Here is a 27,104-nt window from a genome sequence, read left to right on the forward strand (position 1 = left end):
CTCTTCAAGGGTCGGTATTTCCTCCTGTTTCCATTTCTGGGCCATTAATATTCTCGCTGCCGTTACTGCATATTGAAAGAGTTTATAGTCCCTTCTATTTATCTCACTTCCTGTTATTCCTAACAGAAAGGCTTCTGGTTTCTTTACAAATGTATATTTCAACATCTTTTTCAACTCATTATATATCATCTCCCAGAAACCCTTCACCTTTTTACATTCCCACCACATATGATAAAATGATCCTTCTTTTTCTTTACATTTCCAACACTTATTACACATTTTAAACATTTTTGCTAACTTAACCGGTGTGATATACCTTCTATATACCATTTTCATGATACTTTCCTTTAACGTAGTACATGCTGTAAATTTTATATTTTCATTCCATACTTTTTCCCAATCATCCAATTGTATATTGTATCCAAAATCTCTGGCCCAGTATATCATAACCGACTTTACTTCCTCATCCATCGTATACCATTCCAACAACATTTTATACATTTTTGACAGGGTGAGCTGGGAAATCTCAGCTCAAACATAAAGTCTTTAAGTGCTCTTAGGCAGGTCACTATTCCCTCAAGACTCAACCTCCGCTTTGCAATATGTGCATTTCAAGTATCTTCCTTATTAGAATACTACATTTAAAAATTAACAGATAATGCTTTTATTGTGTTTTATATCATCTTTTCAGCATTAATTTTTTTTAAAAGCAACAGCAAGAAATAATGCTAACAACCTTTAAACTTTGTTTCTCAAAGATGCATAAAGATGGAAGCAGATGAAAATGAGAATACTCTACACTTCCTTTGCTCCAGTGTACATAGCGTGTACATAGAGGAATTAAGCCCTTCAGCAACGCTTTCAAGAATGAAGCAATAATTGTGCTTCCCTGAGAACTACTCAACACACAGGCTGGACTCAATCTCATTCCCATGACCAGCCTGAGAATTATAGTCCACTTCTGACGCTTTAACTCAGAAGATCAATCGAGTGCTGACCTCTGCTTTACCCCTGTGGATCTGTGGAGAGTTATTAAGAGTGATTAGTTAGGAATTACCCCACAGCAGTTTGCAATGATATTATTATTATTTTTCTGTCATGGCGTAGACACACTGCACAGAACAACAGGAACAAGTTTCCAACGAAAAACTCATGCTGGAAACAACCCAACTCAATGTACAGACATAGATTTGTTCCCATGACAAGCACCAGAGCTTTTGCACATCTTAGTACTGTTGAGTAAGCACAGTGTCAGAAGACTGGAAGACTGGAGGTATTGGGTTGGATCAAGACTTAGTCATGCTTAGAGTAGACCCTGTTCCATTCATTTCAGTGGGTCTACAACTCTCATCATGACTTATGTCTGACCCTAACCCAATATAAGCTAGCAAATAGCCATCACAATAGGTCAATCAATGGGACTGAAGTTAGTCCAAACTTTCAAGTCCTGTTATGACAGGTCAAGTGTGCATGAAGATAGTCTCTAGATTACACAGCAACAACAATTTTATTATTCATGCCCTGCCCATCTGGCTGGGTTTCCCCAGCCACTCTGGGCGGCTTCCAGTAGAATATAAAAATATAATAATGTCAAACATTAAAAATTTCCCAATACAGGGCTGCTTTCAGGTGTCTTCTAAAAATTGTGTAGTTCATTATCTCCTTGACATCTGAAGGGAGGGTATTCCACAGTGCGGGTGCCACTTCCAAGAAGGCCCTCTGCCTGGTTCCCTGTAACTTCACTTCTCGCAGTGAGGGAACTGCCAGAAGACCCTCAGAGGAGGACCTCAGTGTCTGGGCTGAATGATGGGGATGGAGACACTCCTTTAGCTATCCTGGGCCGAGGCCATTTAACTCCTCCAACCCCTGCATCTGACAATGTAACTGTCTGGAGTGAGATACAGCTTTTGGCCTCTCTAAACTTTGTCTCTCTTTACTATGTTTTATGTGTAGAGGTGGGCAAACCAGTTTTCCCCTGGACTGCTGCGGGGAACCTGGGAAATGAAGGACCTTTCCCTTTTACTTACTTTTAAATTAGGGCCTTGCAGTGACCGTGGTACCGAGAAGAGAGCAGGGAGCAGGTAGGTTCCTTCTGATGCTTACTGAGTAGTCAGTGCTTCCAGAACAATGTCCCCTAGGAGTTGTAGTTCAACTAAGGGTCACTGCGATGCCCATGTCCCTTGGAAGTACTACAACTCCCAAGAGAAACTGCTTTGGAAGCTTTGACATGCTCCACTGCCTCGGCGCCATCCAAATGTAAAAGTAAGTAAAAAATGGAAGTTACATAGGTGGTATGAATCTGAGTCAGTGAAGGTTTAGGGAGCTCAGAGGTCTTTTAAAAGCTCACCTCTCCTTTGAGCCAGGCTCAAGTGAATTCTCATGACAAGCCTAGTTATGTGACATTTCATGACTCTTTGTGGGGATATATTACACCGTGTTGTCACCAAAGCTACAAGAAAGGAAAGATTAGAGTGGAAAGTGAGGGCCTTCTTAACCATTCCCCCTCATGCTGTTTTCCACTGAAAAAAATCACCCCCTGCCCTTGCAAGTGGTTTTTATGTCCACTGTGAGGGGAAAGACAAGAAGTGGAAGGTAAAAGTAGCTGGCGAGGGGTGATTGTCAGTGGAAAACATGCATGAAGAGAAAAGGTTAAGAAGCTGATCTTCAAATTATTATTATTATTATTATTATTATTATTATTATTATTATTATTTACATAAGATCCTCTCCTCTCATGCAGATCTTCCATTTCAGAATGCAACTTCAACATTCTTTACATTGTGTAAAAACAGAAGCCTCTTCAAAAGAATAACAAACTACACTCATCAAGTAACCCCTTCTTGCAGTGGAGGCTGTTGCATAAGGAGAGTGGGACACTGCCCCACTAAAAAAACAGTCATCCTTTGAAGTGTCCCCACATTTCTCCACATTTTGCAGTGCCATTCTGCAGACAGGTAATGTGTAGAAAAATGCATGTGGTAAAGTGTGCATAAAATCTGTATATTGGTGGAATATGATAGTACAGTGGTACCTCGGCTTACAAACAGCTTGGGTTACAAACAGCTTGGGTTATAAACACCTAGGATTACAGACTCTGCTAACCTGGAAGCAGTACCTCAGGTGAAGAAGAAGAAGAAGAAGAAGAAGAAGAAGAAGAAGAAGAAGAGGAGGAGGAGGAGGAGGAGTTTGGATTTGACATCCCGCCTTTCACTCCCTTTAAGGAGTCTCAAAGCGGCTAATATTCTCCTTTCCCTTCCTCCCCCACAACAAACACTCTGTGAGGTGAGTGGGGCTGAGAGACTTCAAAGAAGTGTGACTGGCCCAAGGTCACCCAGCAGCTGCATGTGGAGGAGCGGGGACGCGAACCCGGTTCCCCAGATTACAATACTACCGCTCTTAACCACTGCACCACACTGGCTCTCAAGAACGTTGCCCCAGGATGAGAACAGAAATCATGCTCTGGCGGTGCTGTGGCAGCGGGAGGCCCCATTAGCTAAAGTGGAACCTCAGGTTAAGAACTGTTTCAGGTTAAGAACAGACCTTCAGAACGAATTAAGTTCGTAACCAGAGGTTACGACTGTAATGATATTAATAATAATACGACTGTAATGATATTAATAACAGTAATATTAGTGACATGATAACAATGGTGGTGAAAAATAACGAAGCAAAACTGCATTATTAAGGAAAAATGCATTGCAAATATGTATGTATTAGGCAAAATGGCAGATAAAAATGTCTCTAATAGAAGAAATTTGCTCTAAAATGAAGCGTTTGGTGGCAGCTTTGACCACATGCATCTCTGACATGCACCATTTGTGGTGGTGGTGGTCAACCTTCAGTGTGAGCTAAAAAGAGTTAGCCATCACATTTCCTGGATATTTCATTTGCTCATCCACATAATCTGGCATTTTGAGGTCTCCGCTTGGCCTGTTCATGTCTTAAAGTATAGTTGATATGAATGTTATTGTGCTTTCATAGGAGTCAGTGTGATATATGAAGTCTGGCTGCAGCAAAGAATGGCTCACTCTATTCCATATCTTGCTCTGTTCGGACATTTGATACCTTGCTGTGCAATTCTAACCATGCCTACTCCAGAAGTAAGCCCTACAGAAATTACTGGGGCTTACACACAGGTAAACAGGGTGAGGATTGCAGCCTTAATTGTGAATTCCTACTAAATTAGCATTTCCTTCTCTAAGAACAAACTTCTTACTATAATCTCAGGAGCTTTCAATGCTAGATGCTGAAATATGGCAACTCTTGCACTGTATGATGTGGCAAAAAAGAAATGAAAAAGCAGGCGAGTGCTGGTGGTGGAAGAGTCATTGCTATGGTGATTAGCAGCTCTTGCAGAGGCAAACTCTCTTGGGTATAATGTCATCTTCATTGCTGGAGTTGGACATTTTTCTGTACGATGATGAGTAATCACCCAGGACCTCAATGTAAACCTAGAATGTGTCTCACTGTAGAGCTAGTTAAGCATGAGGATGTTATTTGGCAATGTGGCAGATTCATATTATCATATAAAATTATTGTGCAATCACAGGGACCATGTGAGAATCTCAGATTTCTTTCTTTGAAGAAGAGAAAGGGTCTGATCAGTCTTTCAGTGCAATCCTATGCATGTGTACTCAGACACATGCCCCACTGTGTTCAATGACGATTATTCCCAGGTCTAACTAAACAAACAAAGTATGTTAAGGGTGTAGGAATCCCCCCCCCCCAAGAAATGAATAGTGTCCATTTAATATTTACTGTTTTAATTATTTGAATATATTTGTATAAATATGTTTTGAATTTATTTATAAAGATAAAACTAGAAATAATACTATTACCAGCACTATTATCAAGACATGGAAGCACAACTACCTTTTCTTTTTTGTAGGCTGTAAACAGACTTCACTTTCACAAAGTCTAAAAGCATTTTTTTTTAAAGTTGAAAATGGAGACATTTGCAGTTCAAAACACAAAGGTCCAGGCTGGATATAGATTATAATTCCCCACCACCCTGAGAATTGAAGCTGGTTGGAAGAGGGAGCCCTGTGCGTGGTGTGTTCATCTCTCTTTCATCCCTGGCAAACAGATTTTGCAGCTTTTTCTATTCTTTCAAAAACCTGCAGATCCTGTTTTTAAGGAAGGACCATATGGTGCTGTGGGTTAAACCACAGAGCCTAGGACTTGCCGATCAGAAGGTCAGTGGTTCGAATCCCCGTGACGGGGTGAGCTCCCGTTGCTCGGTGCCTGCTCCTGCCAACCTAGCAGTTCAAAAGCACATCAAAGTGCAAGTAGATAAATAGGTACCGCTCCAGTGGGAAGCTAAACGGCGTTTCCATGTGCTGCTCTGGTTCACCATAAGCAGCTTGGTCATGCTGGCCAGATGACCCGGAAGCTGTCTGCAGACAAACGCCGGCTCCCTTGGCCAATAAAGCGAGATGAGCACCGCAACCCCAGAGTCGGTCACGACTGGACCTAATGGCCAGGGGTCCCTTTACCTTTACCTTTATATCTCAGTGGTAGAGCATATACCGGTACTTTGCATGCAAAATCTCTCAGGTTCAGTCCCTTGCATCTTCTGGGATATGTCATCATCATCATTATTTGCAGTTGGGGGAAATTACTGGTACTTTCAGAAACCCTGGAGAGCCATTGCCTGTTGGTTTGGAAAATACTAAGCTAGATGGATCAAGTGGCTGACTCACTATAAATCACTTTGCTATATTCCTACCAACACCCAACAACAGGTGACAATGAGTAAAAACATATACATATATATGCAAGGGCAAACTATCTGAAGCATCAGAATTATACCATCAGAATCAAGCCTCTGACTCAAATCACTTTCTGCCCTCTGAAAATCTGTCCTCCAGCCCCATAAATAATCGAAAACGAAAACATACTACTCAAGTATTCCAACACTTGGCCGTCTTGAAAATGGATTTTAAAACACCCAACCCAATAAACATTGGGTGTATGGTTCTAATGTGAGATTCAGCAACTTGCCTATATATCCACTTTTGCTTGGTAATTTTTTCATCCAGGCTGTTAAAAAAAAAAAAAAAAGTTTTCTAGCATTGGGCCAATGCGGTTTTATGGTAAGAAGTTGGAATGGTCTTTCTATTCAGAAGAAATCTGTGAGTATTTACTAGTAATGCAGTTTATAGGATTGTCAGAGGAGTGCCATTAAAGCTGGATAACTGCAGAATGCAAGACGCTTTTCGGGGAGGTTTCATATCCTGGAGCCGTTATAGGATTAGCATAAATTACCACTGTTTGCTAGGCTGTCAGCATGAGAACAAAACATCAGGTGGAAACTACCGGTACGTGTTTAGGAAGAGGATGCAGAATAAGCTGGTGCCACTAGGGATGGGCAGATAAGCCTATTTCCCTTCTGAGTCATAAGTCTGTTTTGTCCCAGGTTTTGCACACACAAAATTAGCACAGGCATTGCATGCATTTTGTACTCATTTTGTACACATTCTTCCTCTACAATATCAAGTGTATTTCCAATGTATTTTCTCCTAAAATATGTATCTTGGTGTGCATTGTTTTTTTTTTAACCAAGAGTGCATTGCAATAATTGGAGAAACACATAATCAAGCAAGTGTTTTTGTTTAGTCGTTTAGTTGTGTCCGACTCTTCGTGACCCCATGGACCAGAGCACGCCAGGCACTCCTGTCTTCCACTGCCTCCCGCAGTTTGGTCAAACTCATGCTTCGAGAACACTATCCAACCATCTCGTCCTCTGTCGTCCCCTTCTCCTTGTGTCCTCCATCTTTCCCAACAACAGGGTCTTTTCCAGGGAGTCTTCTCTTCTCATGAGGTGGCCCAAGTACTGGAGCCTCAGCTTCAGGATCTGTCCTTCCAGTGAGCACTCAGGGCTGATTTCCTTAAGAATGGCTAGGTTTGATCTTCTTGCAGTCCATGGGACTCTCAAGCAAGTAGGCATGTATATATATCTGCATATAAGTTTGGGAGTGGCAAATCAGGCCAGTTCTCTTCAAAATGCAGAGCAAGCAGGGGCATCTGCGTCATGCTGGCCCATATCTTCCCTAGTTTTATTTATCTTAACTTTCACAGGCAGTGGCTTTAGTTTCCAAGTTCACAAGCAGAGGACTTTCCCAGCCTTTCTGCCCAAGATCTTTTCAACAGGAAATGCTACACCTTGCGCATGCAAAACACTCCACTGCCATATGTGCTCTAGAATTCAGAGTCTGGAGTCCCTTCAAACAAATTGTGCTTTTTGCAGAACAGAAAGCAGAATACCAGATTTCAGGGCAAAATGCTCCTTCACTTTCTGCTGGCGGGCTTCCTATAAAAGTGGCTCTCTCAACACATGCACATTAGAAGAGAACACATGAACACGTGCTGGATTAGACCAAAGCATCCTGTTGTCACAACAGCCGACCAGATGCCAATGGGAAGACCACCTGTAGGACATGAGGGCAATAGTACTTTCCCCACTTGTGGTATTCAGCAACTTCAGAGGCATACTGTCTGCAGTACTGGAGGTAGCAGACAGCTATCATCAGGGATGGGTTAAATCTGTCCATTTCTATTCTCTCTGTGTCTCATTTTCTCACTTGTTTGGTGACCCCTATTTCCCTTCACAGAGCTACGTTTCTCAGAGTGGTTAAACTATCGTTCCCCCTTCCTAGGGAACTCTGGGAATTGTAGCTCTATGAGGGGAAATAGGGCTTTTCTAGCAACTCTTGACACCCATAGCAATTTACAGTTCTCAGAAATGTTTGGAGGAAGCCATGACTGTGTAAAGTGGGGTGGTACTGATTTAAATGTATAGTGCAAAATCGGGCCTTGGTAAGGAGAAAATATGGGTAACTATTATGTTTAATAGTTACCCAAATAGTATTTTATAACTGACAAAGAAAGGGAAAAGGATATTAGCAGGCTCATTCAACTGACCAAAGAGGAGACACATGGCAGGAGTTGAAACTAGGAAGCTGGAGGCTGAAGAAGGCAAGTAAAGCAGGTAAGTTTGTTTATTATTATTAATCATGATGTGAAACCAATTTTGCAGCAAGGGCAGCCTCAGATGTTTTTCATTCTTTGCCTCCATTTCCACACTTGTACTTTAACACTAACTGTTCTGCGTGAGGAGGATTTCAGGACGAAGTTACGGGACATGAAATGATTGGAAATGAAGCCTAATATCTGCCCGGAGACCTTTGCAGGTGCAAACAGCATGGAAAACAAGATGCTGTATAACCATCATGAGCACAAATAACCATGACTGGCTAATTTAAAAGGTGTCTGGAGGGCCCCTCAACTGTTCCACAAGAGTTGCACATTTTATCCTTTCCCGCCTTCCCAGTGATCTGTTGATTTTATCACAGGGCAGCAAGCTTACAGTGCAAAAGTTGCACAGGTACATACTTGGATCCAAGACTGTATTTTTTAATATATGAAGGAATATTTTTCTCCAATAAAAAATAATGTTGTTTCTCTCCCCCCCCCCCCCAAAGCCAAACAGAGGCTAGGGATGGAATATTGCAACCTGAAGTTATTTCATTGTGATTCCTGGAATTCCAGCTTTTTGCCAAATCACGATTGCCTGCAGCAGTAGCTGTGCTTTCAAATGGAAAAGGTTTTCTCCCCCCCTCCTGTCCCCATCTCCAGCTACTGTATGAACATCTGTGATATATAACACTCACCTCTTTTTATATGGGAGCCCTTGGGATTGCAACTGGTTTATAGTCCTAGGAAATCCCAGCTCAGACGATGTCAGGAATTAATGTGCTCATAAAGTTCCACCTTAAAACTAATTGAATGTGTCTGCGGCCAAGTCTTTCGCCCAGAGAAGCTCCGCTAAACGGTGACACATTGCGTTTGGAGCTAGATATTCCACATCTGGAATCCAAATGTTTGACGTGATGCTAAAAAAAAAGAAAAAAGCCAGCACAACAAACCAGCAGGACACTTTACAGCCAGAAACACAAGCAACATGGACCTCGCTCTCCTCTGCATGGTCCTGCCGCTGCTCACGGTGGCCTGGGGCCAATACATGGACTATTATGACCCGTATAGTGACTACAGGGGCAGTGACGGATGGGTCAATGTGTACCGGCAGGGTTTCAATTTCCAGTGTCCTCATGGACAAGTGATAGTGGCTGTGAGGAGTACTTTCAGCAAAAAGGAAGGCTCTGACAGACTGTGGAACTATGCCTGCATGCCTACCCCTCAGACCTTGGGAGAGCCCTCAGAGTGCTGGTGGGAAGAGATCAACAGAGCTGGACTGGAATGGTAGGACACCAAGCTTAAACTTTCTTGAGGAGCTGCCATTGTGTGTGTTTGTGAGAGAAAGTGTGTGTGTGCGAAACCCATGTTACTCAGCGCCAGGCTGATGCGATGCTTAACAGATAGCAATGCATGTGGCACTAAAACAAATTAATTAAGGAATTAACGCTCTGCTTAAGCCAGTGTGAACAATCCAACAAGCTGCGGTGATGATTCTGCTATGTATTTCCATAGATGAGGCAGTCGCAACTTCATTTATTTATTGGATTTATAGCCCACCTTTACTCCAAGGAGCTCCAGGTGGCATTTTTGGTTCTTCCCATCCCCATACAACCCTCATAACAACCCCATGAGGCGTGTTAAGCTGAAAGGTAGTGACTGGACCAAGGTCACCCAGCGAACTTCATGGCTGAGTGGGGATTGGAACTCTGGTCTCCCAGATCTTAGTCCAGTGGTGACAAACCTATGGCACGTGTGCCAGAGTGGGTACTCAGAGCCCTCTCTGTGGGCACACATGCCATCGGTCCAGCCACGCCATTGCTAGGGTTGGCAAAGTGGGCAGCTGTCCCCCCCAAACCACTGTGAGCAGGAAACTCCCACTAGAGTTCCTTGGGCCCCCCATGCCACTGCAAGCTGGAAATGCGTTATTTGCGAGCTGGAGATTGTCTGTGGTGATTGGGCGGGAGATTGTTGCCTGCTGTCGATTGGCTTCCTCTGTGTTAGTTTGGTGCCTGCCTCTTGGCATTCCCTCAAAAAAGCTCAACAAGCCTGGACAAACACCCCCCCCCACGCGCAAAAGCTAAACAACTCAGGGCACTTTGTGTTGGCACTTTGTGAGAAATAAGTGGGTCCAACGCTCTAATCACAGCACCACAATGGCTCCTATTCGTACTGTTCCATTCCTTGCTTCCTCCACATTGTGAATGCTCCTTGATTTGTCTCCCTCCTTGTCTTGCAAGCATTGTACTTTTGTCCACCGGTTCAGCAACATTGGCTGGAGTTAGATGGATAATAGTTCTTGCTGTTGTTTGTAATGAGAAGAATTTTTGCTTGGCAGGGCTATCATATTCTGTTCTAGCGAAGCAGATTTTAACAGTGCCAGGAAACCTTGCAAAATCTATTTGACTAGAGAAATATTCCATGTGGGGCGCGAGGAGGGAGAGGAATGAATGTACATGAGTAATGATAGCTCTATTAGAATATGTTCAGCTCTCTGAAGAAAGTGCTGTTGATCTCCCGCCAACATTTTAATGATTTGAGAGATCTGCCCAGTGCTGGATGAATTTTGCAATGAAAGACTCCTGTTCCTATTCAGTTAAGAATGATTAAAAGTCCTCTCTACCACCTCAAAAGATAGGGAGTGGATATTTTATGTATAGTCCCAGTTCTCAGTTTCTCTTCATGTTATGTGTGCAGAACATTCTGTCACACATACTCACTGTGCACTAAATATTTCTAGGCAGAATATATCTAAACATGTCTTCTAATGGTTTGGTGTTAAATGCACTGCCTCATTTCCTTGCTTATGATTCTATATATATATATATATATATATATATATATATATATATATATGCAGGTTTTGGTGTCCTCGGGTGTCTTCCCGTGTAAAAGTTGGGGTGTCTAGGCGACGTTTCGACGAGGTCTCACTCGTCATCTTCAGGCTGGTGCTTTCGGCTTCTTGTTACTGGAACAGAGCAGGATCTCAGTGTTTGAGTTCCTATAAATACTGTAGAGGGGGTGTGGTGTATAGCCTCCAATGTTCTGGGCAGAGAGGAAGTTCCCAGGCTAGTGTGCCTTTTCTTCTTTTGTTCCTTAATTACTTGAGAGATATCTTGAGTGATTTCTTGAGTGATATCCTGAGTACCACTTAGGTGGGTCATTAGGTGTGGATTAGTTGTTAAAGTCTTTGTGTCTTGACCTCTTGAACTTTGTGAAGAGTTTTCCTGAGAAGATGGCTGTACTGTACTTAGTTGTGCTCTGGCTTGGCTTCGTGTATAGGGGCGAGCTGTGGTTTTGTGGCTTGTGTCAGCCAGATCTGTGTAGGGATTGCAGGGGGGTGCAGCATCCGGAGGTGCCACCATGGATTGGCTACTGGATGGTGTCTGTAATTCATCTGTGGAGAGGGTCTGGGTTTGGGTCTGGTGTGGTTGATTGGTGTTGGCGTTCTGTGTGCCTCTGGATCTGGTGTCAGTTTTTGTGGGGAGGGCTAATTTCCAGATGTCTGGCAAGCGGGATGTGTCGTCACGCTTGTTCATGTTGTGAGGGTGTTTCTCTATCTCGATGGCTTCCATGATTATTCTCTTGTGGTGATGTTCCGTGTTAAAGAGCAATTTGGAATCTGCAAAATTAATTTCGTGTCCTGTTTCTTTCATGTGTTGGAAAAGAGAGGAAGTTTTTTCTTCTTTTTTGACGGCATTCTTGTGTTCTGCGATACGTGCATTTATTCGTCTGTTTGTTTGTCCAATGTACGTGGCTGGGCAGACTTTGCAGGGTATTTCATAGATCCCTTGGTTTTCCAACTGGATTTTATCCTTGGGGTTTCTGAGGATATTGGCTATTTTTTGGTTGGTGCAAAAGGCTGTTTTGATATTGTGTTTATGGAGGATTTTGCTAATTTTATCTGTAGTGCCCTTGATATAAGGAAGGAGGGCCATGCCATTGTTTTCTTCTGTGTCTTGGTTTTTGGGGGGTGTTTCCTTTTGGATTAGCTTCGTAATCCTGTTTTGCTGGTATCCATTGGCAATTAACACGTTTGAGAGATTCTGTAACTCAGTTGTCAAGTGGTCTTTGTCAGCCAGGCGTTTGGTTCTGGAGATGAGAGTCTTGGCTACGGAGTTTATTTGTGCAGGGTGGTGGTGTGATTGTGCATGTAAGTAGCGGTTGGTGTGTGTTTTTTTCCGGTAGATAGTGTGTCCTAGGGAGCCATCAGGTTTTTTGTAGATTAGGACGTCAAGGAAGGGAAGTTGGTTGTTGGCTTCTATTTCCATAGTGAATTGTATTTTGGGGTGTAAGTTGTTGAGATGTGTGAGGAAGCTATCCAGTTTTTCTTTCCCGTGTGGCCAAATTACAAAGGTGTCGTCAACATATCTGAGCCAAAGTTTGGGTTTGTGTTCTGACTAAATATATATATTTGTTTAAATGAAACTATAGATGGAAGAATTATCAAGTCCTTTGACTGGCGGTCAAGTAACCTCGCCCCATTCCCCCATTAGTATCTTCTTCTTAGTAAGGTGTTAAGTTGGTTGCAAGGTTCTTCACAATCTCATTTTTACGTTACTGCCTTTAAAATTTGTGTTTGTACTAAAACAGCACCACAACTTTCCCTCAATATCCTAAGGCCAAAAAAGAAAACTGAACAAGAGGGCATAATCTCTCACCACCCCACCTCCCCTAGGAGCCTTTGGCACTTTGTGTTAAACATTAAAATGTTAACTGAACTCAACAAAACATTTTCACATCTTTTAACTGTATTGCTCATCATTGCATATATTTTTCTTCTTCACTTTGCTCACACAGAATGTGCTTATTTGGCACAGGGTAGGAGAGAGAGACCTGCCAGTTTCTTTGCTAAAAAAGAAAGGAAGAAATGTTCTGGAGTTATGTCTTTAAAGGCAAAATGGAAATAAGAAAAAGCATCTAAATCTGGAAAAAATATGCATGTTAAGAAAGCATTGCGTGGACAGGCGGAGTCCCCAGATCCCGAGTGGTCCCCCCCGTCATGTGGAATAACGACTCTAGACAACCTGCTATGGGATTAAATTGGCCACAACTTTATTAAATTTCAAATGTGGGTAGACCTTGGCTCAGGCATTGGGCGTTCTCCCTCCCTAGTCCCCAGCCGGGGACCTAGGGAGCATCAGGGTTATCCAGTGTGTGTGGGGGGGATGGGCCGGCTCTGGAGAACATATGTTCAAGCAGAGATAGCCGCCCCCGTTACGCCGCAGGGGAGAGCAATGACGACCTTTCGGCGTACGGCCAAAGCCTCCCTTCAAAAACCCCTTTAACGGGGAACCCTGCTATCGCCGCCGCAAAGAGGAAGATGGACTAAAGGATTCCGCCCAAGGCCTGATACCGCCACCCAAGACCGCAAACCCTCTATTGTGTGGGCAGGTAATCCCTCCCCTTACCTGGCCTGGTTTCCCTGGCAACGCTTCGCCCAGGTGGGATTGGACAACTCACTGGGGTAGGCGGGGACCTCCAGGTATCCCACCTGAGGGAAGGCAAAGCCTATGCTGATGGGGCCACTCCAGATCCAGGGCTGCACGCGTCCACGCAAAAGGCGTCCCCCGTTTTAAGTGGGGAGCGGTCATTAACACTGACCTCTTAACACTCTGGTTTGGAAATACAAATGACCATTTTTTCCCCATGTATGCAGAGATATTTGCTATCGTTAGCTAATATTTTGCCTAGAAACGCTGATGGAGTCTATGAAATAAAACAGGCCTAGATGACTCATCATACCAAAGGATGTACATTTATTTCCCACCCTTTTCTCAAGGCCTGAGTTTAGGAAGTAATATATCTTTGTGCCATTTTATCCTCACAACAACCCTGTGAGGAAGGCTAGGCTTGTTGAATGGTCTCTTTACAGCTGTGAAACAGTATAGCAGGTGCTGCTAAGTTGTGTTAATTAAGCTGTGTCAGCAATTGGGTATAGTATATAAAGAGCAGCACCTAGCTCTCTCAGTACCCTGGGGGATGGGTTGGTGGTTGGGTCGTGCTTGTTGATGTATTTAGTGTAAAAGGAGTTTTTGTTTTTGTTATTAAAACCTTGTTATTTTTGAGTTCCTTGTAATGTGTGGTCTCCCCAGCAAGTTTTCTGCAGTGCAACTAAACTGCAAATAGCCAACAAGGCTAGGCTAAGAAAGAGCTGGGACAACTTCATGAGCCTGAGTTCTCCCACTTGCTAGCCTAGCTCTCCCTCTACTCCACCACACTTTCCCTGGGACTGGGGCCACAGATGACGATGATTTTGGTAATGCTGCTAAAACTTGCAGAGGCAGTTTTACTAGTGGTGACAGCAGTACACAAGAGTGTGTAGCCACAAGCAGTAACAGGTCTACTGTACTGCCTTCTCCTCTTTTAAAAAGCACTGCTTGCTTCCACCTATGCAGCTGGCGATAACATAAGATGTTCCAGCACACCATCATAAAATTAGGTCAGATCCACTCCAGACATTTAAAGCACATGACTTCCCCCAGAGAATCCTGGGAACTGCAGTATTTAAGGAAGCTGGGAACTGGGGACACACACCCTGCGCCAAAGTAGTTGTGGGGTTGAGGAGAAAGGGCTTGGCACTGAGGAAGGCTAGTATGGGGCAAGGAGTGCTGGAGCCTGGGCAAACTCCTTACAAACTGGAGAAGGGATGCAGCTCATTGGTAAGCAAAAGGTCCCAGGTTCAGTCTGTGGCATTTTCAGGTAGAGCTAGGGATTGTCCCTTGACTAAAACCCTAGCAAGCCTCTGTGATTCTAGGCTGTACTGAACCAGATTGACCGATGGGTCTGCCAGAGTGTAAGAGAACTTCCTTTGGTCTTTGAAAACTGTTAAAAGAAAAAAAAACCCTGCTCCCTTTACCTTATGGGGTATTCCAGAGCCTGTATAGAGTCCTTAAGTGGGTTCCCCATTGGTAGGAGAAAATAACAGAGGCCAACCAGAGTATACTGAGAAGCAAAGTGGCTAGTAAGCCTGGTCTTTATTAAAGGAACTGTTGCAACAAGGTCCCCACTCACCACATGCAGGAAGGAGGGGAATCCTGAACAAAGGTGTGCAAGCCCTTATATAGACTTTTGAAATTGCCCACCCTATAGCCCAAGACCCCCCCAAAAAAACATCACAGAAAGAGCCAGTCTACAGCAGAAATCCTGTTTGCCAGGATACCTGATAATGGTCACTGATTGCATTACCTGGGCAGTCTGGCCATTCTTTTGTGATGGTTAATACTTTAGTTCCTGAATCCAGGTCACAGGCTCACCCTATTCATACACAAATACACCCTTAAGACAGTATTTGCAAGCAAAAAGGCAATGGGAAGGCTTTCCTCATTTGCGTCCCTTACTACAGAGGAATATTTGAGGTCATTGGGAGAGTCAAAATGGCTTCAGGATTGCTCTCCCATACTGTTGCAGACATGTTTCATATATTTAGATATGTGTGCATTTATGAATATTTATTCTATATCTGAGACCTTAATTTATTTATTTTTAACAAAACCATATCCAAATGCAACTATCTTTGTTCACCCCTTTTTGCTGACAAAGTCGAAAGTGAGTGTAAGGGGAAAATGACTGGTTAACAATTCAAGGCTATAGAGCCATTTGAGGTCATGTTCCTTTGGAATGTCTGGCTTTACTTATCCAAGCTGAAACTGAAATCCTTATGTGGAAGTTTTACCTAGTCTTAGCACCTCACCCCACCTTTGTACCATTTAATGATTTAAAAAACAAAACAAAAAACTTCCTTGATGGCGGCACTGGTGACTGTGAAGTGATAGATGAAGCCATTAGCCCCAACTACTATTTGATGGTGATATGACACAGTAACCGTATCAGCGCTTGAGAAAGAAAAGCACATGAAACAATCATCTTGAAAGAACTGCATGGCTTTTATGGTAATAGCTGAGCAAAGCAGCCCTAGTTTATCGGCCGTTTTGAAAAACAGAACACAGGGATTTCTGTGAAATAGTGCCAGCGAAATAACTGCCACACAGTGGTGGCACTATTAGAAGTGCTAATAGATTTGGTTTCCATGACAGGCAAATAGATCTTTAAAAAGCACTTATTCCTAGTCTACAGCAGCATTTCACTTTTGGAAGAATGTACACCTTTGCCAGCAGCCCCTAGAGACTGCAGATAATTTTCTTAGTTCATGTATGGTAGACTATCACAAGGGAAGGAGAATCATCATTATTAACTATTATTACGTTATTGATTCTGCTGATTTATAAACTATTTCAAAGCTACAAGCTATCAAAGCGATGTACAATAAGTTAAAATGAAATGAAATACAAAAGATAGACTGCAAAGACAGAACCGTTTATAAGATATGCAGCTAGCAAAACAAATAGCTTATGGGAAAGCCTTCTTAAACAAAAATATATTTAAAACAAAAATATATTTAAACTTCAAGGCACCAGGCGCTTGTCTGATTTCAGTTGGTAATTGACTCTGGAGGGTTGGTTTCTGGTACAAACTAAGAGGAACCTTGTGGCATGCACAGCAATGCCCTATCTGAGGAGCACAGTTTGGGGGCAGGCATATATGAGGTAAGTGGGGGAAAGACTTGGCCTGGTTCAGCTACAGGTATGAGACCATTTAAAACATCAGAAAAAGTTAAGCTTCAAGGGCTGGCACTGTTGGGGAGTCACCAATGTCCCGTGTACTCAGGAGGGTCGGTCCACCGTCTTCCCATCACAAAATGTCAGCAGCAACTACCAAAGCCTGGTAGTCCTTTCAGGGCTGGGCAAAGGGAAGCCAGGGATAGGGTCTGGGTTGCTTCTCCATATTTGCAATGTCGTTTGCTAGCAAAGAAGTGTGCATATAAATGCATAGGTTAGTGAGAATACCGTACAAAAAATGCAATACATATGGGGAAATTGCTTTACAAAAATGTGTTTGTGAGGCAAAGTTGCACACAAAAGGTGACTATTAGGAGAAATTTGCACTAAAATGTTGATGAATTTTCATGAGGACTTTTTAAAAAGTTGCAAACTGATGTGGAAAACATAATGGCATGGGTTGCACGTCACCCCAGTCTCTGAGTGGTGCAAGAGTCCAGGGGTTCCATGCACTCACCCAGGGTTCCGTTTCCTTGGAATGAGAGATAGCAGGGACTATGGTGTCTTTAGGATATGTGGTTTATTTACACATATATACAACCTGAGCCTAAGATGGAGGGGCTCACAGCATTTACACTTTCTGATAGTCACAGCCTTGGAATAAAACAGAAATAAAGCATGTCTCTCACTCTCTGGCTTCTACCTGCTTCTAGCTGAAGCCCAGGACTCTCGCTGTTGTCCTTCTAAGTAGCAGCCAGGTGAGGAGAGGGAAAGGCTTGTTCATTTGCCCAGAGGGCACCATCACTTCTTTTGCTACATTAATGGTGGTCCTTAGGTGACAACTATGCCCATTCTCTCACACAAAAACTTGCCTGACGAATTCATCAATGGAATCCTCCATTGGATTTCAATCCTTGCTGGAATCAGGACTTCAGGAGTTAGAAGGGACTCAGGCATCATGCAGACTAACTCTGCAAACTCACAACAATAATAGTGGGAAATTAGGAACCGAGAAATACCAAAATAGTCATATTTGCTCATCCCTAGTTGCTAGATTCCAGTACTCTGCAAGAAAGTATTTACAGGCATGTTTATAACAACAACAACAACAACAACAACAACAACAACAACAACAACAACAACAACAACAACACTGCTATTACTAGTAGTACAACTTATTTTCATTATCGTTTTTCTCTTCAGGTATCAAACATGCTCAAATAACGGGTTGGTGGCAGGATTCCAGAGCCAATATTTTCCATCGGTGCTTGATCGAGAGTGGCAATTCTATTGCTGCCGCTACAGCCGGAGATGTCCATATTCATGTTGGTGAGTTCACAAAAGTGCACTGAGTTTTTAATGCATTGAGAGCATTTCTTAAAAAAAAAAACACACCCCAAGATCATTCCCTTAAACTCTAAAAGCAAGAGATGTACAATTTCCAGAGATGTACAATTAATATTTTGTAAATGATTGTGTAAATGATTCCTCAGAGAAAGCCTTCTTAAATTAAAATGCCTTCAGTAGGTACCTAAGCATCAAATACTACGTGCCTGTCTGATTTCAGTTGGTTGACCCCAGAGGGCTGGAACTGTAATACAAAAAAACCAGTTTCTAGTACAAACTGAGCTTGAATATAGAACAAAACAGGGTAATTTGATGTATCACAAGCTGAGCGACTGGGTTGTTGATATAGCTGTCCAAATTAGAAACCAGGATGATTTTGTCTGTGCAGCTAAGATGAGCACTGGCAAATTGCTTCCTTAAATGGACTGACCAAAGGTGATTCAAAGTATCATAGACAAACAGAACTACAAAGGAAGTGAAGTTTTCAATTAGATGTGCACAAGATGTTTACTTGCCTTTTAGTGGGCCAGCTGCTGACCTACATGCAACAACAATGCATACAAGTCCAGAATAAAAATTGCCTTGCAGATAGGAGGGAAAGTAATCTTGGATTTCCCTTCATAAAATCTTCAAACATCCTTCCAAGTGTCGGCTGATGTTCTGCACCTGCGCGTGAAGCTACAGCCCTGCCCAAAGTCTGCCTTGTGAAGGAGGTGCTCTCTGCTTTACTAGCGAAGGTCATCATTAAGGCCTTTGCTTACATTTATGAAGGAACTGGTTTTGTGCCTCCGTGGGACAAGTCATGCTACTGTATCATTCAATTCAGTTGTAATCTTGGAGCATCGATTTGCCATGTCAATTGAAGGCTCTTGCCTGGCAGCTTCGGATGCTGTTCATATCTGAAGCCCCACCTCCCTGCTTCTGGCATCCTCATGAGTGTGTGCTTAGGTATCCATCACTATCTATACACATGAGAACATAAGCAGATCCTGCTAGATCAGGGCCAATGGCCCATTAGTCCAGCATCCTTTTCTCACAGAAGCCAACAAGATGCCTGTAGGAAACCTGTAAGCATGAGCTGAGTGCAACAATATGTTCTCTATTTCTGAATCCCGGTCAATGGTGGTGTCCAACCCACTTTTTAAAGCCATCCAAGTTGGTGGCTGTCACTACTAGCGATTTCCATAGTTTAACTATGCAGTGTGTGAAGAACTATGTTCTTTATCTGTCCTGAGCCTTCCGGTGTTCAGCTTCATTGGACATCCTTGAGTTCTAGTTTTATGGGAGTGGGAGAAAAATGTGTCCCTGTCCACTTTCTCCACTCCACACATCAGTTTATATACTTCTATCATCCCCTCCTTTGCTCACATTTTCTCTGAACTGAAATAACTCCAAATATTGTAGCCATTCCTCATGGGAGAGTTGCTTCAACCCCATGCTTGCCCTTTTCTGAGTCTTCTCCAGCTCCACAATGTCCTACACTGTGCACAGAATTTACCCCTAAGACTTTTCAGCAAAGATACATTTTATCATAAAACCTTGTTAAGTGTAGCCTCCTCCTAGTATTTCCATTTTACAAACTAGATACAGTTGAACCTTGGTTGACGAACGCCTTGTGACGCCTTGTGCAGGAGCTTCCTGCAGCCAATTGGAAGCTGCGCCTTGGTTTCCAAACGTTTTGGAAGTCGAACGGACTTCCTTTACAGATTGTGTTTGACTCCCGAGGTACCACTGTACTCACTTTGTGTTTGAGCTGCCAGACTGGTCCAGCAACTTCTGTGTTCAATCAGGATTTGTGCAGAGTCCCCGAGTCCACATACTGACTATTACAGTACTGCGTCATTTTATGAAGCCAAGCAAACCTTGTGCTCAGAATCCTGTTGGTTGGTGTCTTAATGGTCTGACCTTGCCCACAAACAGCTATTTGCATTTCCTTCTTGTTGTTGTTGTTGTTGTTGTTGTTGTTGTTGTTGTTGTTGTTGTTATTCATTTAATTTGTATACCTCCTTTCATCTGTAGATCTCAGGGTGGTTCATCACAACATACCCTCTTTATGACACAAGTCTATGCTTTTGTTAAGCCCATGAAGTTCAGAGGGATTATTTGTACATCAATGTGCATAGGATTACAGCTTTAAAGTGTAATCTTATGCACCTCTACTCAGAAGCAAGCCCTGATGAAATCTATGGGACTTACTTGCAGACAACTGTTCCAGAAATTCAGCCTTCATTTACTAGGAACCTGTGAGATCTCATTAGTGTTGAACGTGGTTGCCTTGTTCTTTTATATGGGACAGTTTTATTACTCTATCAAAATATAATCTTGGAAGGCAAAGTAAGGTATTTCCCTGGGAAAGGCTCTAGCAATCAGCTACATTTTATGGTTCTGTGATGAGAGGCCAGCTGTTCTATAACTTCCAGCGTTAGCCTGGAAGGAATAAAGAAGAAAGTTAAATAGAGAAGTAGCAAATTCTTTGCAGATGTCACTGTGATGTTGCATCTATCTGTAAATGTATATAAGTGGAGGGAGATCTCAATCCCCAGCTTGAAGCAGTCTGAAAGATAAACAGCATTTGGAATGCTGTTTATAATAATTTCCCTGCTCCAAGCAAGCAGGGCTGCCGAGGTCCAGAAAGGTTTGGCTGGTGCTACAGCTGCTCTCACTCACCATTGCCTCTCCAAGCAATGACCACATTTACCAAGAAGGGAATGGAGGAAGTCTCTTTTGCCCTTCGTCATGCCTCCTTCCAAGGAGAAAGCCTTGCTCAAAGGGTGCTACCCTTCTCATGTTGACCTCAACATGGCTTCTGGCCACTTCTGGTGATTTTCAACACAATGGCCCGGAAGGAGCCAATGTGCAGCTGCTCCCCAAGGGAGAGACTGTTCTCTCCTCCTCCTCCTCCTCCTCCTCCTCCTCCTCCTCCTTCCCTCCTCCTGAGGAGAGCTGCCATGGTGCTGATACTGCTGCAGGGCAAGGAGGAGGAATGACCACCTGCACCTTGGGGCCTCTTCTCTGCTGTGATGAGATGCCACCTCCTCAAATTTGCTGCCCCAAGCAAATGCCCCGTTTCCCATAAATACATCATTGCCTACCTGGGAATGCCTGGGATTGAACCTGGTTGGTTATTATGAGAATAGGGTGCTGGATGAGGTGGGCCATTGGTCTGATCCAGCAGGTTCCTAAGGACTTTCCATACGCAAAGCAGATGCTCTAGCACTGAGCTACAGCTCTTCCAAGGTTTCTTGAAGATGACACAGACATAGCAGGAAGCCTGAAAGGCAATTGTACATCTCTCTTCCTTCATCCAACTCTCTCTCTCTCTCTCAACAGCATTTCTATCTTTCACACATGCACACCACATGGCAAGAGAGAAACTTACATAGTCCCATTGCTCTCTCTATCAGGCATGGGAGAGAAGTTCCCTCTTAAGAATTTTGAGCCGTTCCAGAATTTCAGAGTCAGTTGTTCTTGTTTGTGTTTGTTAGAGAATGTTCTTCTATTACTGGCAATGTTTAGACAGTGCACTGAATGGTCTTTTGAGGGTGGGGGTGGAGGGGATGAGAAAAAAGAGCCAGGAAATGATCTGTAATTAAACCACATCTGCTATGTACATGACATAGTAAACTACTAAACAGAAAAACCAAGTTGTGGAATATATGTTTAATTATATAAAAAATAGGGCAATTTCAGTGTGTCTATAATCACCGAAAATAGCTAAGGGCTTGTAGACAGAGAGACTCCACTGAAGTAGAATAACCAAGTGTGACACTATGCTCTCCTCATTTCCATTCCTGACTCTGACACAGGCTTCTTCTGTGTACTTGGGCAAGTTGCCTAAACTTTCTATTTCCCTTAATCATTTGACCAAACGGTGCCTTGCGGACTACAACTCCCATCAGCCCCAGCCAGCAGGCAAAGGGTGAGAGGGGTCTCACAGGGGCTGAATTTTTGAGGATGCCCAGCAACCCTTAAAAAAGTAAAAGAGGAGGAAGAACGGCAAATCCAGGCCCAGTACAACAGGTTACTCCCTGGGCCAGTCTCTAAGAATGCCCTGAGTAGCAGTAAGACATCTGTGTTTGATGAAGCATGAATGGGTAAACCAACATGCTGCACAAATGCAGACATTGTTGTTGTTGTTTTATTTTGCCCATCTGACTAGGTTGCCATAGCGACTCTGCATGGCACATCACATGTCACACATCCGAAGCATTTTCTTTTCATTGAAGAAGCTAGCAAGAACTAGATGAAAAGTACTGAAGACAAGAACTGACCAAGACACAACACACTCTCTCTCTTTACATTGCTTTAATTTATTTGTTTATTTGCAAAAAAAAAAATGTACTACCAACGTTAAGGTGAGGGTGGGAATCATGGCAGTGAGCAGCATAGTATCCATAACAGATTTACATCCATTTTTAAAAAATGTCACCCATCAGCTTAATATACCGACCATAGATGGATCAGGTGCGTTTCAAGCAGGTGCCTAAATGCCAGTACTGTAGGTGCCTTCCTGCTGTTCATTGGGAGAGCATTCCAAAGGCTGGTGCTACCACACTAAAGGCCCTGGACTTAGTAGACACAAAATGGACCTTAGGAGAAGACCTTGCTCCAACAGAACCATCTGCTTAATGCTACACTGAACGCAGCCCCTCTGTGTTTGTCAAGAGCAGACATGAAATCACAGGATGTGGGGCAACTACCCGCACTTCAGTTCAAAGTGGGCGTGATATGCACTAGGTTAAGTTACATGTGTGAACAGGTTTTTCAGTGGGCTGACAAAAGCAAAAGTCATAACATTTGAAACATAACTGTTCTTACTTTTTCTAGAGAAGGCAAATAACTTGATTCCCCCCCACTCCTCCTGTTTAAAAGGTTGACAACAGAACACCCAGAACACTACGGGGAAGATATGGACATGATGATGTATACCTATGATCATTACATCCGTGGAGCAGCCACAACTTTCTCCGGTGTGGAAAGGTCAGATTCAGAAATTCTCTTGAAACCTGAACCTTTCCTGTGCTGCAAAGAAATGGTTTGTTACATTGTAATACTCCCCCAAAAAAACAATGGTGTGGAAGGTACAACATAGACCAAGGGAGGTAGGGACTATGGACATGGAAATCACAAGTTCCATGATGATCCCTCTTCATGCATCCACTGAGCTGGAGACAGAGTGGCAATCTAGCCCTTACCCAATCAGAGCAGTATGGGACTTCTGTATCCCTCCCCCTTCTTATCCCTTAACCAGTCAAAGCAGTTACAGATAGGTAGCCGTGTTGGTCTGCCATGGTCAAAACAAAATAAAAAAATTCCTTCCAGTAGCACCTTAAAGACCAACTGAGTTAGTTCTAGGTATGAGCTTTCGTGTGCAATAAGGGACTTTCCATACCCCAACCCCTCCAATGCTTGATTTGCTGATCCTCCTCAAGGAACCCTAAATGCAGGGGCGGAGGACTTCAGCTCAAGGGCTGATTGTAACCCTCTAAGTCTCCCTATTAAGCTCCCAATAGACTCCAGCCAACCCCCTTCCCAAAACCACAACCCTCACCAGCCCTGCTCTGTAGTCTCCTTGAGTACTTTTGCCAGGCTGCAGTTTGTCCTTGAATTGTGATAATTCTTCTTTTGCTTGTTTGGAAGGAGGATTGGGAGATGTGAGTAGGTGGGAATGGAGTGGGGAGAGACCTCTGATTGTTGAGTGTCTCTGGAATGCACCCTACTGTAGAAAGGTAGAGGCCACACATCCATTACTCTGCCTAATTTATGCTTCTGGCCCTAACCACCACTTGTATGTGGCCCCCAGAAGCTGGCCCATAAAGGAATGTGGTCTGAAATTGTATTGTAGGCCTAGCAATGCCTGGTCACATTTGCAGCTTCTCCTTTGGCTGATGGCAGAAGTATTCATTCCCAGGCAAACTCTGCCCGCCTTCTGTTTTTTTTTTTCTTTTTTCACATTCAGAGAAAATGGGGTCAAATTTCATTGAGAGCAGTAAAGGACTTGCATTGTACTAAGGCATTTTTGTATTTGAAACAAAATGCCAAAAATGATGCCTTCTCCCCTGTTCATTTTTAATTATGGGAAATGTCCACCACATACTCAGTGTCTCTAGCCAAAGCATCTGTTTCTGTTTGCTTCATGGCAATGCCTCCTCTCTCCCATTGTTTCCTGGAGAAAGCTAATGTCTAGAAGTACCCTAAACATCAAATTAAGGTTTCTCCAACAACCAGAACCCTGGCATTTAGAATCAAACACCCAATTTTTGTTGAAGTTTCCACCTCCAATAGTTCAAAATCATGAGATGATGATGATTAAATTATTACCTGCCTTTCACCAGCAGATCCCAGGGCAGGTTACATTCAAAATTCAGAATTAAAAACAGTTAAAACAGATTACAGCCACAACATACAACTCAGGTGTCAAAGGCCAGAGTAAAGATGTGCGTCTTTAGCATTTGCCAAGAGGTGCATATTGAAATACCCAGACACACCTCTGTGGGGAGGGAATTCCACACCATAGGGGCTGCCACAGAGAAGGCCATACCTGTGGCTACACCCTCTGAACTTCCAAGGGTGGTGGAACTACCAAGAGTTGATCTCAACCCCCAGGAAGCTCTGTAGGTAAGAAGGCAGTCTTTTATATATTTTGGGCCTAAGTCATTTAGCTAGAGATGATCAAGTTGAAAGAAACGAGCAAAGTTCATCCTGACAGATCACAAAACAAAAACAAAAACAGAAGCCCAACCAGAAGCCTTGCTCTGTTGCAATGTTCTATCTTGGTCACCACCTAAACACTTGTTTCCTCTATCTTTTCCCTTGCAGGGATCGCCAGTGGAAGTTTATTATCTGCAGGATGACGGATTTTGACTGCCAGTTTGACAATTTTAAGAAGAAGTGAATATGCGCCATGCTTCAGGGGGTGGGGTGGTGGTAGGGGGGAATGAAGGTAGAGGGGAAAGGAGAGAAAAATAGCAAAGGCCATATATCAACCATACACCAGTTTCTTTGCAGATGAGTGAGAATGACTCTTATTCTGCAAAGAGGGCTGCGAAGAACACTGAGCTCAACTTTACAAGACAGGCACATCCATTTGGCTCTTAATTAGGGATTAGATGGGCTGGGTTGATTTACATAATCTCTGCAGAGCATGTGTGCAGAGTACTTCCACTTCTACCCCTTCCTGGTCCTTCGACATACCTGGTGGATGCAACGGCAGGGGACCCATGTTAACACTGTAGTGTGTAGTGTGTGTATTTCTGCCCTTCACTGGGTCTCTTCCAGCACCGACCTGAGAGTATGGGTAGCTGCCTTGTGTGTGTGCCTTTAGACAACACTTTGGACCATTTCCTTGATTTTTTTAGATATTTTTTTTTTAATTCACAGCTACTTTACATTGTTTAGATGCTTTCTGATATAAACCTAGATGAAGCCATTTCCTTTGCTGTCTAGCTCACCTGTACAGATGCATGTTGATTTTGCATGGCATCTTTGTATCCACTGCGCCCCGTTGTCAGTTTGCAAAAAAGGACCGCCAAAATGCCCAAAATTGTGCTTTGCTGATGTTTCAGAGCTAATCATTTGCCAACAAATGCTGCCAGTGTGCATACCTCCTTCAAAATAACCCAGAGCAGCAAGCCAAACCACACAGGATGTTAATCATGCCCCTTCGCTTGGAGTGCAGACTTTTTATTGCACAAACTAAGCAGTGTGGCAACTCAATCCATATTGAGATCTTGGTGTGGGGGCAGGAGGGGGCTTTAGCTCTCTGTCCCCTGCTGTAGTCTCAGTATTTGGATTGCCCTCCATGCCCACAATTTGCATTGGGAAGGAGAAGCAGCTTGAGCAAATGGGAGCTCCCCCACCCCCCGACAAAAGAATTTCAGGTTCTCTCCTCATCTCGACTGGGAATGCAGTGGTGGTGATATAAGGCTGAAGCTTCCCTACCCCTGATCCAACTCAGGACCCCACTCTGTCAATTTCTGCAGAAAAAATCCTGCTCCCAGTGCCAAAAAACATGATTAATGTAGTGCCTTTACAATTAGAGGATAGCAGAGGCATTTTTTTCTATGCCACAATTTTGCAACCCATGAAAATATATCACATTCATATTATCTGTTGTGGGGAACCCTCCCCCCCCCCGATGTCACTTACCTAAAACTCCCCTCATCCTTGGCCATTGGCCATGCTTTCTGGGGCTGATGGGAATTGTAGTTCAGCAATATCAGGAGGATCAAAGTTTCTCCATACCTGTTATATAGCAAGCCCGCCTAACAGGAAGGATGCCAGAGATTGCTTATCAACACCATTGCCTGAAATATGATCGCTTCTACAATTAATATGTCTAAATTTCAGGTGAACTTTGAAACGGTATCAAGTTGTGTTTTTCTTAATGTTTCCTTTGACATCCTGAATAATCAGAGGCCCATGATGAATAAAATAAGACCAGATCTCCAACTTCTAACTAAAAAGGGAATATAGAGTTGCAGTTTTGCGACTGAACACGATTGTGTAAAACTGACGACATCCTGATGTTGTGTGCTATGTAAGTCAAATGTGGGGTATAACTTTATTGGGCATGAAAAGGTGTGACCATGTCCCTGAAGCTGGTGACAATTTGTTCTATCACAGGAGAGGATTAAATAAATAAAAAAAGGGAGATACTTAAGAACCCAAAGACAACCCTGTTGAAATAAACTATGCAATTTACTCCAATTGCCTGTATTAGGATATCTTTATTATGTCTGGTATTTACAAGCACATTGTCAATTGTTATCCTAATCAACTGAAAAAATAAAATAATTTGGTGATGCAGTAACTTTAAAATATTCTCTCTTGCCCCCCCAACTACCGTATGTTTCTAAATTTGCTGGTTGCCAAGAAATAAGTCAATCGTGTTCTCAAGGACTCCAGGGAAAGAAGCAACATTCAGTTTTCAGTCAATGACAACAGGAAATATAACTGCTGGCAGATGGAAGCATTATAGCTTGTTCTCTTCACTTGACATACCAGGGGTAGGTGGGGGTCATAGCCAGAAGTTGTCATGGCCAGAGCCAAGAGCAGCAAAGATACCCCTTTCTCTCTGAGCTGCTTCCTTTTATCTGAAAAGGAAAAATGGAAATGCCATGTTAGAACTGGCCTTATATCACTGTAGGCCCAATGGTGCCTCACACAATGGGTCCCTCATTTAAAATAAACAAATAAAAGCGTTGGACACTTTCTCTTTAAGTA

At 43.2% G+C, this 27,104-nt stretch overlaps 1 protein-coding gene and 2 long non-coding RNA genes across 4 annotated transcripts in view; 1 reads left to right on the forward strand and 2 right to left on the reverse strand.

Moving 5' to 3' along the window:
- Positions 1 to 769: 769 nt before the first annotated feature.
- Positions 770 to 22,729, reverse strand: LOC309340795. Of its 2 annotated transcripts, none has more exons than XR_014156098.1 (3): positions 20,972 to 22,729; positions 20,076 to 20,306; positions 770 to 1,019 (listed from the first exon to the last, which is right to left on the reverse strand). It is a non-coding gene; the product is annotated as an uncharacterized lncRNA (long non-coding RNA). The 2 variants fall into 2 exon arrangements; XR_014156099.1 differs by lacking the exon at positions 770 to 1,019 and adding an exon at positions 17,828 to 17,908.
- On the forward strand, positions 8,922 to 26,588 carry DPT (dermatopontin). Its single transcript, XM_081859829.1, has 4 exons — positions 8,922 to 9,261; positions 17,736 to 17,861; positions 22,752 to 22,859; positions 24,699 to 26,588. Exons 1-4 carry the CDS (start codon positions 8,963 to 8,965, stop codon positions 24,772 to 24,774), a joined length of 609 nt encoding a protein of 202 aa, XP_081715955.1. The 5' UTR covers positions 8,922 to 8,962; the 3' UTR covers positions 24,775 to 26,588.
- The window catches only part of LOC309340787, a 30,990-nt gene continuing 29,124 nt past the window's right edge, over positions 25,239 to 27,104 (reverse strand). Inside the window, exon 3 of the long non-coding RNA XR_014156082.1 lies at positions 25,239 to 26,974. This is a non-coding gene — a long non-coding RNA (uncharacterized lncRNA). The remainder of the gene's footprint in view (positions 26,975 to 27,104) is intronic.

Source organism: Podarcis erhardii (assembly GCF_964252035.2).
Source record: "Podarcis erhardii genome assembly, chromosome: 4".
NCBI classification, from domain to species: domain Eukaryota; kingdom Metazoa; phylum Chordata; class Lepidosauria; order Squamata; family Lacertidae; genus Podarcis; species Podarcis erhardii.